Source organism: Ipomoea triloba, chromosome 1, assembly GCF_003576645.1.
Source record: "Ipomoea triloba cultivar NCNSP0323 chromosome 1, ASM357664v1".
Classification (NCBI taxonomy): domain Eukaryota; kingdom Viridiplantae; phylum Streptophyta; class Magnoliopsida; order Solanales; family Convolvulaceae; genus Ipomoea; species Ipomoea triloba.
Window position 1 is genome coordinate 4,314,184 of NC_044916.1, and position 15,001 is coordinate 4,329,184.

The 15,001-nt window shown below is 33.6% G+C and overlaps 2 protein-coding genes across 3 annotated transcripts; one reads left to right on the forward strand and one right to left on the reverse strand.

Annotated features, from left to right (window-relative positions):
- Positions 1–1,275: 1,275 nt before the first annotated feature.
- On the reverse strand, positions 1,276–4,531 carry LOC115998361. 2 transcript variants are annotated; one of them, XM_031237931.1, is made up of 7 exons: positions 4,358–4,531; positions 3,611–3,707; positions 3,194–3,291; positions 2,954–3,055; positions 2,114–2,345; positions 1,826–1,897; positions 1,276–1,737 (listed from the first exon to the last, which is right to left on the reverse strand). In XM_031237931.1, exons 4-7 carry the CDS (start codon positions 2,967–2,969, stop codon positions 1,605–1,607), a joined length of 453 nt encoding a protein of 150 aa, XP_031093791.1. In that variant the 5' UTR covers positions 2,970–3,055; positions 3,194–3,291; positions 3,611–3,707; positions 4,358–4,531; the 3' UTR covers positions 1,276–1,604. The 2 variants fall into 2 exon arrangements, with proteins under 2 accessions (XP_031093791.1, XP_031093781.1); XM_031237921.1 differs by having other exon boundaries at positions 3,194–3,294.
- Positions 4,532–8,100: 3,569 nt separating this feature from the next.
- On the forward strand, positions 8,101–10,229 carry LOC116010756 (phospholipase A1-IIgamma-like). Its single transcript, XM_031250289.1, has 3 exons — positions 8,101–8,333; positions 8,429–8,729; positions 9,338–10,229. Exons 1-3 carry the CDS (start codon positions 8,101–8,103, stop codon positions 9,986–9,988), a joined length of 1,185 nt encoding a protein of 394 aa, XP_031106149.1. The 3' UTR covers positions 9,989–10,229.
- The last annotated feature ends 4,772 nt before the right edge of the window (positions 10,230–15,001 follow it).

A 15,001-nucleotide genomic window follows, 5' to 3' on the forward strand; every position in this document is an offset into this window, starting at 1 on the left:
ATTATAGATTTTTTTTTAAAAAAAAAAAAACAAAAAAGAATATAGTGGTCAACCTGTATAAAAAAGATCTAAATGTCATTGTATTTAATGATATTTCAACGATTTTGTTGACGGGTGACCTAAAATGGTCATGTTACAATAATACTAGGACCGAATAGGGATATTCTGATAAAAAAAAAGGACTAAAAATAGATTGTCACCTATAAATCTAAGACCAAAAATAAAATTAATTCTTAATGGTTTAAATAGAGAAGGTAACCCAAGCCAAAAACCTTGTGGTCAAGCGACACCTGGTGGCCGGTGTACACTCCTATATGGAAAGGAGTGGGTTCGTGTCTCAGTGGGGGCATCTTTTGACTCTTTGTGCTTTAGTAGGTTGAGAAAGTAGCTATGAATAGACAATACATTATAACAGAGTCAGTAGAACTCAAGAAAAAAAAGGGTAACCCAAAAGATCTAGACGTATTAAGTACACATTGTTTTGCAATGTTACGTTCTTCCCCCTTCAAAGGCCTTGTTTGGTAAATGGCGGATTTGCCAAAATTTTGACAAATCCGCAATTTTGACGTTTTGACTTCAGTCAAACCGCCAAAAAAAAAAAACGTTTGATAAGTCAGCGATTTGGATCAGCGATTTTTAATCATATTGCTATTTCAAAAGAAGTTAAAGTTAGAAAAAATTTGTTGTACATACATACGACCAAAAGGTGGACACTATAGTAAAAGTTATATACTCATGAGACAACGAAATATTTAAAATAATTTACATTCATTTAATGCGGACGCAATTATTCACGTTATATTTTGGAGAAAAAAATGATTTGTTGGCTGGTCCCTTACTAATTATTAAGCATTAGCCATTAGTTAGTACCATACTCGTGTTTTAGCAAATATCATCATCGACCTAATTGAGACATAGTAATCATATAAAGCTCCTTGGGAACAAAAAATAATCAGAGAATTGAAATGCACATGCTTTGTGGAGAGGTGTTGATGTAAAATAATAAGTGTAATGTATATTTTAATTATGATAAAACAAAGGTGACACTGTACTGGAACAAGTTTTAATTTCAAAATTCAAAATTATTGATGCATATTATGATTATTAATAAATTAAGGTTTTAGGCAATTGGCGTACTAATGCATATCATTATTATTGTTGAGCATCCTATCTATAATAAAGCAAAATCCTTTGGTGAAAAGTTCCCGCCCAAGAATTGTGGATAAACGGCGCCGTATAACTAAAATAAAATCTACGCCAAAGGAATTTGCTATGTTGGCAAAGACTAGGTTATACGAAGAGTCATTTTTGGGAATTAGACTCCTTAATGTTTTATACTTCCAATCTATTTAATTGTTTACATTGAAGTCTGATCTATATTTAAAATAGGCGGCTTTTCATTTGCTTCCATGAATGTTATTATGATCTTTGGTTCCCGATTCATTACCCTTGACAGGCTATAAATATGGCTTTATACCATGATTCTGAAACTAGGTGGATACTTATAATCAAGATTCTGAAACTATGGCGGATTTGTTCATCACTGCCAATGAACTTTCACCAACGCGGCTGAAATGTGCAATCAAATTGCGGTGCATTTGAACCTATTTGATCCCCGATCGCGTTGTTACCAATTCTATCAAGTCGCGCAAATGCCTCTTCCATGACAAAGAGGTAATCTTATGACCATGTTTGTTACTGCAAATTTTGTTGATCGGTTTAGTTGATGGTCGCAATCTGTTTACCAGTTACATATTAGTTCTTATAACAGAAAATATATTACATCACGGTATGCATCTTAGATAATTAGATATAAGGTCGATACCTGAATTTCATATAACCATGGCCTCTCTTTTTCTGGTTGATACCTTGATGTACTGCTGTTTGTAAGAAATACCTGCATAGGTATGGAAAATAAATTCAGTGCAAACTAAAAAGAATTGTATGTGCCACAATAAATACTTACTGTATTGAAGTATAAAAATAATGAATTTTATTTCTCTCAGGGTCAGAAAAGGTTAAAATATGCAGTTTAGTAATTACTGTGCTTAAATCCAAACAGAATTGAAAAATGTTGTCATGACTTAAATTAATTAAAAGCAGAAAAACTTACTGCATTCCATGGTAAGTCATGAAGAACCTGCAGGTTTTCCCACCTGAAATATTGGCACTTAAAGGTTCCTCAATGGCATTCCGGATCTCAATACAAAAGCAGCAGTTCCAAAATATGCATAACGCCTTTGGGGTCATGCAAATTGTTGTATAGAACAGTTTTTCCCACCCGAACAGATATGCAGGTTTCAATACAATAAACGGCGAAAAAAGTCGGCTGTGGAGTGCTTGACCTAACAGAAGAATTCAAGCCGCCAAATTAGGTTGTATAGAACAGTCATACTAGCATTGTCATAACTGTATGTAATTTACTTACTATACATTGTAGATAGGTTTATGGAAATAAATAATGAAAATAAATCAGTTATGGTAAATACTGTGTTCTATAAATTAATGCATTAGCACTTCAAGCATGTATTACGGAGACTGCTTAAATTAGTAGTAGATTTACGTATCAACCGTAATTTAACTATAAAGACTAAGTATTACCAATTATGTGGCCCTTTTGATTTTATAGATTCATCACCATTCACTTAGAGTGCTCAGGTCTTAAACTGTCATGCACCTTATTGCACTTTCATCTGCTACTTTTTTATTCATTGTTTATAGAGCTCTAAACTTGATAGTCAGTTCAACTTTATACAATGGATCTTAAACAAATTATTCAAACATATGGAACACCTTAACACAATCTGTTTAGTAGAGGATACACAGGTAGAGGGCTATTCAAACTATGCAAATCATGCAAGCTCATAATCCATGATAAGCAAACTGTGGTTTCTCATATATTGGGACTGAATTTGAGAAAAGGCGGAAAGCTCTTAGAAGATGCAACGATTACCAAAAAACTTTTGCATACAAACTTGGAAATTTCTTTCACTGTTTTGTGGCTGCTAGCATGAGTGCTTCTGCTCCGGAATCCAGATGATGGGGAAAGAAAACCCTGCAAAATAAATTATATACTATATACTAACTCTTCTTTTATCGACATTGTTAATAAACTAAGGAATGAAATTAACAAGTAGTCAGCACAATTACACAATAGTGTACAGTTCACGTAAAGTAGGAATAAGTAGCATACCCTTCTTTTACAAAATGGAAGCAAGCACACTTCTTATGATGCCTTGACTTTGACCTTTTTAATGATTTTGAGCTCTGCTTTCCATATGTGACTATCTGCTGCTGTACATCACAAAAATATTTAAGGTAACTGCAATGGTCAGCTAGGTATATAGACTAATAAATAAGTTCAACAGTAGTACGAAAATTATAATATTCCACATAAATTAATTACGTTTTTACAATTAAATTTTAGTCTTTTTTATACTCTATAAGATATGAATTTTATTATAAGCTACAGCACTCTGATCGATTTTCTATTAGCTCATTTGGCAACACTCAACCTCATTTTTCAAAACGACTATAACATTTCAGATACAGTGCTATGGCAGTAAATTTAAAAAAAAAAAAAAAAACTTTTGAAAACAGAAACTCTTACTTCAAAAATATCATTGCAATCCCACTGTATCCAAGTATTTCATGAAAAGCTGCAGCAAATATTATGGCTCCCTGCATCTCCTTCATAACTCTAAATTCTGCAAGAGGAAAGTTCTTCGTTAATTCAAATTCACAGCACCAAGCCAGCAATAGTATTGTTTATGTTACAAACAAAAATCTAGAGGCATACATTTCTATTCAATGTTAAGAACTCTATGGAGTTGATTATTTCAAACAAAGAACCCTGTATTAGCAGCAAGGGTGTAAATAAACACTCCTGACACAGAAAGAACAGTGGAGACAACATTTGATGTATCCTTCTACTTCCACTAAATTGGATTAGTACTCAAGAAATTACTAACAGAATTGCAATAAAAGAAATCTTTTAACTGTAAAATAATAAATGAATTACAAGTGCTCTCGCAGGTGACACGCATTGCCGGAACAATCACAAGTGGAATTAGTACCAACGAACCCAATAGTGAAAGATAATGTTGTAAGCCATAGAAACTGAATATTGAAAGATATTCTTTCATTCTACACTACTGGATTATATTTTAAACCTTCAAGGGTTGTGTATGTGGAAATACAGAACTGCAAACTGCTTTATTTTATCTGCAATATATCTTTAATGTCTAGGGGTATTTAGATTTGCAGAAGAGAGACTTAGAGTTCGGATGTAGGCATTTAAATTGACATTTTGTGTTTGAAAAACACAATAGTACCATCTAGATTGTATAGACTTTACCGCAAACATCGTGTATGCCGATAGATGTTGCCGGCCAGGTATCGCTACTGTGTACTGACTTTGCTCTCATGCTGTATTTGTGGGATTTCCTTTGGAGTTTTGCCTACGAAGCAGTTTCCGACCGTGCTGTCCAAAATGGGAGTCAGAGAGAGGGTTCTGGAAAACGATGGGAAGCGAAAATGAAATGGTAGAGATGAAGCTGGGTTAGGTAGTATGTGTCGTTGGTTGTGGGGTTCTTTTGGGCTATATAATTGAATTGGGCTGCAGTCCGTCAACTTTATATTATTATTACTATTTGTTATTATTATTTATTGTTTTTTAATGCCCATATTTCTTCTATGTTGGCAGGAAAATCTATTTAAGTATTGCAGTATTTTGTTTTGTTAAAGTGCATGTAACTTAACAATATTTATATCACAATATTTAAAGTACTCTCCATTTTGAGTAAGAAAGTATTGAACGAGAATTTTAATAGTTGAGGACTTTATTGTGTATGAATTGAATAACTCAGGATCTTATTGGGTAAGGATTGAATAGTTGATGGCTTAATTTGTTAAACTGAATAGTTGAATTTTGTTGTAGTTGTGAGACGATTTTAGGTTTTAATTCATAAATTAATTTAAATATTTAATTTGACTTCTGTATTAAATTTAGTTATATTGTCTGCTAATCAAATTTCTACACAATGAATTGAAGACATTGCAATGGAGTCGAGAAATCACAGTTTTTTGAAAAAATATCTATTTTTGTACATAGACAATGGAATGTGGCTATATCTAGAGTTAGCAACGATAAGGGTTTTAAAGTTTTTATTTCATGTCAAAATGGAGAGTACTTAACGTGCAATGTTGTCTACAATCAAGTTTTTAACAATTTGTAACTACAATTTGTAAATTTTAGTATTAATGTTTAGGCTTTTTGTAATATTTATATCAAATATATTTTAATGTATTTGTAATACATGAATTGAATTTTATGTTTATATTAAGTTGTACGTTGTTTACTTAATAGTAATATTTTTAAATTGTCTAATATTCATCATGTGCATCACACATGTAGCATACTAGCTAAGGTCAATTGTACATTGATGCTTCTATGATAACTCAAATACCGTTAGTATTGGTGTTTAGCTTGAAGTTTTTAATAATGTGTAATATTCAATTTATTTTTATTAATTAATAATAACTTTTGAATTTTATTTTAAATTTAAATTCACGCATCTATTTATTATATTTAAATTAAGTCTATCATAAAGAACTTAAAAATAAGATTAAAATAATACTTATATCACTATAACACATGCAACAACAATATTTTTAATATTTAGTCCGTGCATCGCACGGGTACAATACTAGTATAATATATATAAGGGAAAACAACACTTTTAGTCCCTTAATTGTTTTACTTTTAGAAATTTGACACCTATCAATTGATTTGAACAAATTTAGTCCTTCAATTGTCTAAAATATGTCACATTTAGTCCCTGAAATTATATAATTGGAAATTCTATTAATAAATTATTTTTATGAGGATCTTCAAAAAAAATTATTTTTATGAGGTTATATTTGTCAATTGAAAAGCTTCCTTCTCTTCTCTGTAGCCACTACTACGCACCCAGAATGTTTTTCATGAATTCAAACACCATATAGATTTAGATCTTTTCTCAAATGCACAAAGCATCCATTATATTGAACCATCGAATGATTGTACAACATTTAGAGATAATTTAGCGCAAGAGATGTTTCTTTCTCATTTGAAAATCCTTGAACTATCGCTCATGGACTGCTCAATGAAGAAAATTGAAAATTTATTAATGAGGAATTTATACAATGAAGATGGAGAGTAATTGACAAATATAACCTTATTAAAAAGCGTTTATTAATATAATTTACAATTATATAACTTTAGGGGCTAAATGTGGCACAAAATGAATAATTAAAGGAGTAAGTTTATTTAAATCAATTGTCAGGGACTAAATTTCCAAAAGTAAAACAATTTAGGAGTTAAAATTGCTATTTTCTCTATATATAAACATAAATGTGCAGTCCAACTATCAGCTGAAAATTTTAGTTAGATGGAACACATGCTTCAATTTGATATTAGAGCCACCAAAAAGTTATGAATTAATCTCCTCTTGGAGCCCATCAGAGCAATCACATGCTTCAATTGGATTATCTTCCACCGGCTGCCAACCGCTACTTATTCCCATCCCAAAATTGGCCGCGAGCAGCGCGAGGGCATTAGAAAATTAAGAGCACAAACTTATCCATAATTCTATATGCCGATATGATAGAAAATACTTAATTGCTTTTGTTTGTCTTTTTCTTCTTTAATTGGGATCTCACGTTTTTTTTTTGGGGGATTAAGCACCTAGCTAGGGAGAAAGAAAGGACACTGCGGCTGACAATGTTGTTTTCCCTTTTTTTTTTTTCTTCTTCTTCTTTTTTTCTCTTTCCCACTCTCTCCCATGTGACTTCTAAAAAATTGTACAAAAAATCAAACTGATATGAATGCTATTATTATTATTATTATTATTATTATTATTATAGAGTTAAATATATTTTTTCTTAAATTTATAGGTGTGTAAGCATACTTTGTAGTGGGTGTATTCAATCATTACTTTTGCATATAAATTTGTATACATACAATTTATACGTAATCAGAAGAAATCATTCATGACTACAGAAATCATCCAAATAATTTATTCACATAAACTATTGATAGAAAAAATTATAGGTGTAAACATACTTTGTAGTGGGTGTATTCAATCATTACTTTTGCATATAATATAAATTTATATACATACAATTAATACATAATCAGAAGAAATCATTCATGATTACAGAAATCATTCAAATAATTTATTCACATAAACTATTGAAAATAAATACAAGTGCAAGCATACTTCTGCCCTAATATACATTAATAAATCATCTAAAATCCATAATATACTTCAAGGCAAAATATACTTCTAATTGACAGACCTTAACCATACATAACCAGAGCTTACATTGTATTATTTGTATACATAACCAAAAGCTTATAATTTGTGAAATTACATAATATGTTAACTGCCGATCATTATTGTGTGGACCATGATCTATCAAATAATATACATTTAATATAAAAATAATGTAATTTTAGTATATTAAAAGTGTACATTGTATTCAAGATATGTACATTATTGTCACAAATTATATTGTGGACCATGGTCATAATTGATACTGCAATTGTGTTGAACTGATACTGCAGTTGTGTTGAATTGATACTGCAGTTATGTTGAACAGATACTGCAGTTGTGTTGAAAGGAAACTGCAGTTGCGCGGAACAGAGGCCGTTCATCCGTTCAATACAACTGCAGTATCCGATCAACACAACTGCCGTATTCAATCAACACAACTGCAGTATCGGTCCAACACAACTACAATTCCAGACGGATGAAACGGCTTCTGTTCCGTACAACTGCAGTTTCCTTTCAACACAACTGCAGTTCCCTTTCAACACAACTGCACAACTGTAGTATTAGCCATTACCCATGGTCCACGGTATAACCACTGCATTATTGTTAGGTTGCAGATCTGATCAAGTGTGTGTTTTGGAATATAAAATGTTGGGTCGTGATGCACGAGGGAAGAGATGAATGGCATGTCTGATGTATATAAAGATGGAGAGGGAAGTATTGAAGTGTATCACTACAAGTAAAGTAAAAGAAGCAAATAAGAGAGAATTGAATTGAATTGAAGATGACTGGCATAGCTGATAGATGGAGTGTTCTGAGTGGGAGTGATAACTGGGAAGGGCTTCTGGAGCCTTTGGATTCGGATCTCCGCCGCTACCTCATTCACTACGGAACCATGATTGAACCCGCCCGTGATGCTTTCATCGAGGATGATGCTTCCAAAAATGTTGGATTGCCGCGATACGCCAGGAGAAACCTCTTTCAAAATACAGGACTTGTGAAGGGAAACCCTTTCAAGTATAAACAAATAAATACTCTCTTTAATTTCTTTCTTCATTCTATCATTCATGAGTTCCTTTCAAGTATAAATACTGCTTTACTGCATGTTTCAGATATGAAGTGACCAAATACTTTTATGCAACATCTGAATTAGCAATCTGGAAGGAATCAGACTGGATTGGATATGTTGCTGTGGCCACGGATGAAGGGAAAGTTGCTTTAGGACGAAGAGACATTGTGGTTGTTTGGAGGGGAACAATCCGAGAACTAGAGTGGATTGATGATGTCATATTCCTTTTTGTTAATGCGCCATTAATCTTTGGCCAAAACTCTGATCCTCTGGTGCATGAGGGTTGGCACTATATGTACACCACCACCACCGATAAAGATAATGGAAAGAGTCCCAGAGATCAGGTATATATACTAAGTTTTCTTTTGCCCGATGCGCAAAAAATAGGTGCCAAATATTAATATTTTATATTAAAATTTTAAATTTATTTAAATTTTAGATATTTAAATTATTGTAAATAATAATAATAATGTAAAATATTTTTATAAATTTTATATTTATATTTTAGAAAATAACTAACATATAACTCCAATATAATATATATATATATATATATATATATATATATATATATATATATATATATATATATATATTATTATTATTGAAGAAAATAAGAAAAATATATAGTGGATGCATGTGCATGGTAACAACAGTGGAAAAGATAACGGAAGTTATAATGGACTAATGGTAGAGCTATGTTTGTCTAATATATTGTAAAGTATAACTTTTATAACATAATGTAAAAAAAAAAACTTAACAGAAAAAACGGATATAAATAAAGGGTATAAACTTCCTTCACACTTATTATGTTTTTAGATTATATATATATATATATATATATATATATATATATATATATAATTATATTGATAACACCCCTAAGCTAGCTTCCTTTTTATTTTATTTGTATTGTAGAATTTGACTTGACTTGGCTTTGTTATATATATAGATTCGTGAAGAAGTTGCAAGACTTGTTGAGTTATACAAGGACGAGGAAGTTAGCATAACCGTGATAGGACACAGCTTGGGTTCATCCATGGCAACACTAAACGCAGTAGACCTGGCTGTCAATCCAATCAACAACAACAATAATAATAAAGTTGTTCCTATCACTGCTTTCTTGTATGCAAGCCCCAAAGTAGGGGACGAGAATTTTAAAAAAGCCTTCTCTAATCAACAAAACCTTCGAGCCTTGCGAATCTCCGACCTCAATGATCCTATTCCGAAACTTCCGCCCTTCGGATGGAAAGAAGGTGAAACCGTAGAGTCATCAAAACTTTACGAAGATGTGGGGGTGGGTTTGGAGATTGAATCTAAGAAATCCAACTATTTGAAGCCAGCTCCAGCTGAGAACCCACTCTATTATCACGAATTGATGCTTTATTTGCATGGAATTGACTTATACCAGACGCCTCAAGGAACGTTTGAGCGTAAGGGAGTCTTTGATCTTGCCAAAGTTAATAAGTATCAGGATTCTTTGATAGAAGATTATCGTATACCGACAGAATGGTTTAACATAAAGGATAAAGGAATGGTTCAGCAAGAGGACGGAAGTTATATCCTTGATGATCATGAGCCTGATGATAATGAGGTGTTTTAATTAAACTTACGTTTGAATAAAAGTAATTTAAGTCTTCTCTAGCTTCATGAAGACAAACCTTTCTATAATTATTCAGTGTGTTTTGTATAAAATTGGAGCTGAGGCAACTAGCCGCTTGTGGCTAGCTGTCGACTAGTCCAATGCATGTGTGCCAGGTTTGATAGTTTGTATTTCAAATATTATGTTTCAATCATCTCAGCTCTTGTCAGCAATATATATAATAATAAAAGACTTTATCGAATTGCTTTACTTAGCTTTCTTCCTGCTTAACAAAACTAATTTAATTTGTTACTCAAGTCTAGGGTTGTTTACTTTGAATAATCTTCTTTCTAGCTGTTTTTGCCTATTCCTTCCTTTCAACATAAACGCCTGCCATCACCTGGGGGAAACCTAAATTTCTGGGTTTGTGCCTAGATCTGCAAATTGGGGTGAAGATTAGGTTAATCAATTCAACTGAAAAAAATTCAGTTAATTGTTTTTGATTGATTTGAGATTATTAATAATACCGATTATCTATTAGTTTTATTCAAAAGTTTAGTAAATTAAATCAAAATTCATAGGGTGTAATTGGTAGGAACATGGGAATGAGAATCATAATGGGAATTAATATTTGATAATTGGGAAGGATTTTGGTGAAAGTATTTTGCATGTTTGGTAAGTAGGGTTGAATTCGAATGATTACTAATACTGTTGTTTGGTTATATATGTATGACTTTATAATCTTATTAAATGTTTTATAAATTAAAAAAAATAAAAAATTAAGGCAATTGACGATGAAGTGAGTAGGATGTAATTGGTAGGAACATGATATGGGAATGGGATCATAATGGGAATTAATATTTGGTAATTGGGAAGGGTTTTGGTGGAAGAAGTATTTTGCATGTTTGGTAAATAGGGTTGAATTCAAATGATTACTAATATTGATGGTTGGTTATGTAGGACTTTATAATCCGATTAAATGTTTTATAAATAAAAATGAAAATAAAAAATTAAGACAATTGATCTTAAGTGTGACAATAAAGTGAATAGGTAATGCAGTGAGGAAGTTGATCTAATGAAGTGAAGAAAGATGAGTAAGAAGGCAATGAAATGAGCAGACAATGAAATAAGGAAGAATAAGGCTGAATTAATGCATGATATACCTATGAGCAAATGATGATGAGATGATGTAGAATAAGGTTGAATTAATGCAGGATACTTATGAGCAGGCGATTAAATGAGGACGAATAAAGTTGATTTAATGCAAGGATACTTATGAGCAGACGATGTAATGAGAGGAATAAAGTTGATTTAATGCAAGTGGACGAGACATTTTAAACTGAAACAGTTTCGAGCATGCATGTCTGTTTGAATAAAGCCAAGTCTTCTCTAGCTTCATGAAGACCTTTATATAGTTTTTCAGTGTGTTTTAAATAAAATTGGAACTGATGGCTAGTTGCCTAGTCCAATGCATGTGTGCCACATTTGCTAGCTTGTATTTCAATTATTATGTCTCAGTCATCTCTTTTCAGCAATATATATAATAATAAAAGACTCGAATTGCTTTTACTTTGCTTTGTTCCACTCTTAACAAAACTAGTTTAATTTGCTACTCCAATCTGGTTGGGATTTTTTTTATTTGAATAGTCTTCTTTAATTTCTAGCTGTTTTTTTATTTGAGTGGAGCCCCGCGCAGGTAGAAAAGCCACATACCTTGAGCTTAGGTTAGCCCTAACAAGCTAAGGATCATAGCATATTATATGGACTAAGGTTCATCATGTCCATAGTAGACTCTGGTCTAGATTATGTTATTAAAATATTATATACATTGAGTTAATAAATTATGTGCTGTAAATAAATTGAAAATACATTATATATGCACATGATAAGGTCATTCCATTGGCATTTTTTGACACAAATTTTAAGACAAAAACCTGACACATGCTTTTTTAAAACAAATGTGAGTTGTGTGTTTTGCAGAAGTCTTTCGATCTCCTGCAATAACCCTTTCATGTCAAGTTTTTTGTTTTTCTTTTTAAAAAAAAAAAGAAAAAGAAAAAAGAAACAAAATAAAAATGTCACATCCAACAGCCAAGGCATTAGTTCTCCTTATTTTTATTAAAATAATGGTGGATCCAAAAAAATTGAAAAAAAAACTTAAAATTAATGGGAAAAATAGTTTTGGTGATTGAGTGAGATAGTAAATGATGAGGTGGATGGTTGGACCCGCAAAAAACTTGAAAAAAATTTCAAACTATTGAGGAAAGCCACGATCGGATGAGTGTATGTTAGGCTTAAGCAGTCAAAATTTATCTAGGAGTTAAATTATATATATTGTACCACTCTCAGATTCGCGGGTTAGTTGGATTACATTTGTTTAGGGGTGAATTGTCTTGTCAGTACATCTTTGTATAGTGCTAGTTTAATGCTATTACAAGGACATTGTCATTTTCGAACACTACATTGCCTTTACATCTCCATCCTTTAATTATCAAGTCAATTGATTAGTGTCACCCCGATAAATTTTCTCTATCATTGGTATAGTGCTTTTATTGAGTGCCCCGCATGTAAGCTCGAGTAGTCGAGCGTGCTTCTTACTTTTGATCTTACCAAATCGGATTTATGTAAGAAGTGCCTCGAATCCTTGACCTAACTCTTGTTGTAGCCTAAGAAATCTCCAAAACATGCTAATGAATATTTTACACCAAACATTAACAAGATATAAGCATAAAGTCTTCACAAACTTAATAACCCGAGGTTTGACATTTTACTCTTTATGCAATAATAAAAAAAAATATATCACATCTATTATATGGGTAATAAAACTCTAATTAACCCAAATCAATAAACTAATTACTCACACATATTAAGCACAAACATCATAGAAACACAAGAATAAACCATATATAAATAGTATAAACGAAAGATATGGAAAGAAAAGATAACTTATCTATTAAAATAGAAGTGAAATAATAAAATCCAAGCTTCAAATCCAGATTACAAGCTTTCAAAATGTTAAAGAATATAAATTTGAGCCTAATCTAAACCCTGAAATATGAAAGGAAATGTTAGAAAAAGGTTAGGGCTCAACCATAAGTCAGAACAAAGTAAAAATGGTTCAAAATGAGTTTAAATAGAAAACAAATTGCTTCGGAACGACCATACACCAGCCAGTGCATGCCCAAGCATAATACAATTTTTTTTTATATCATACGGAAGGGGAATACCCATACAGTCAATTTATACACAGTCATGGCATACAAAAGCATTACGCCAGCTTGGTATACCGACAATGTCATCCTTAACTAGGCCTTCTACCTCAAGAGGTGGAACTGGAAGTAAATGAACACCAATGGGGCGGTGCTTGGCTAGTTTGGCGAGGGCGTCCGCAACCTTGTTGGTTTCTCGAGCAGTGATGACAACCTTCCACATCTCACAAGCTCGAAGTTCTTTCTTGCAGGCTTCCAGGATGTTGTGAGCCGCAATGGTGGGTTTGCTCCCAGTGTTGAGATACTTCGCCACTTCCTCAGAGTCTGTTTCGATTACCACTCTTTTTCGCCCCATGTGTAGGGCAAGTTGGATGCCTTTTAGTGTAGCCCATGCCTTGCCTCAAGAGGAGAGCAATTGCCAATGCTATATAGGAACCCTTGTTGCTATTCGCCTGAACTGTTTCTTAAGACTCCACCACATCTTGCTTTGTTTTCGGTTAATCCTACTGATCCATCAACGTTAACCTTTACAAATCCTTCTGGAGGAGGGTCCCAGCAGAGCTTCGTCCAGTTGTTGTATCCAGCTTGAGGTTTCAGACTTTTGGCCCTTGTGAATGCCTTTGTCGCTTCTTCAACTTGAGTTCTGATCCATGCGAGCTTGTAGGGGAATGATTTGGTAGAGCCATTGAATACAGCTTCGTTCCTCCACTACTAAATCCACCAGAGGGCTGTAGCAAACATAATGTTGTTGTTGCAGGGGTAGCGGCCATCGCCTTTATTCGAGATACCTCGGTCGAGCCAAATTAAAAAGGGGAGGCGCTCAACTTTCTCATAGGAGGTAGAGAAGATCACCTTCCAAATTTCTACTGCTGCAGGACATTTTCGTAAGACATGATCAATGTCTTCGATCCTGTCTGGGCATTTCCAACACTTATCATTAAGTGTCATCCCGCGCCTATGTCTGTTCAAGTTGGTCATAAGCCTGCCGTGCCTTGCCAGCCATAAGAACGAGCAAATGCGATGTGGGACTTTGAGTTTCCAGATGGAATTCCATTTGGAAGGATCAACTGGTTCATCGTTCCCAACCGCTATGTTGTAAGCTGAATTAACTAAGAAAGAGCCAGAAGGATCATGGTTCCAAATAATGGTATCCTCGACATCCAGATCTTCCATCAGGATAATCGCAGCAACCTTATGCAAGGTTTGAACTGGAAGGCTGGTTTCAAACTGGTTCCAAAGCCACCCTTCTTCTGTGCTCCAAATAGCTGGCAACAGTTCTTGTTTGGTCAATTGAAGATATATCTCCATTCACAAGGTCAATTAAGGGCTTGTCTTCCACCCAAACGTCATTCCAGAAGAGAGTTCCTGCACCGTTCCTCACTTGTTTTTTCAGACCTTTGGCTAAGATTGGGAGAGATTTGATAATACCCCTCCATGCATTAGACATGGTGTTTTTAAGGCGCCAAGAGGTACAATCTGTTGTTGAAACATCATATTTGGCCTTCATGATTTGCACCCAAAGGCTGTCTTCATTCTTTAACAGCCTCCAGCCAAGTTTAGCGAAGAATGCAAGGTTCATTTGCTCTAATCTTTTGATCCCAAGTCCACCATGAGGTTTACTTCTTGTTAGAACATCCCATTTCACAAGGTGGCATTTTCTGTTCCCCACGCTGCTGCCCCATAGGAAGTCCCGAATCAAGCGCTCGATTGTTGCTAGGACTCTAGGGGGTACCAGTGTTGTCTGCATGGTGTAATAGGGGATGGCCGAGAGCACACTTTGGGCTAGGACTTGTCTGCCTGCTAAGGAAAGGGCTCTTGATTTCCA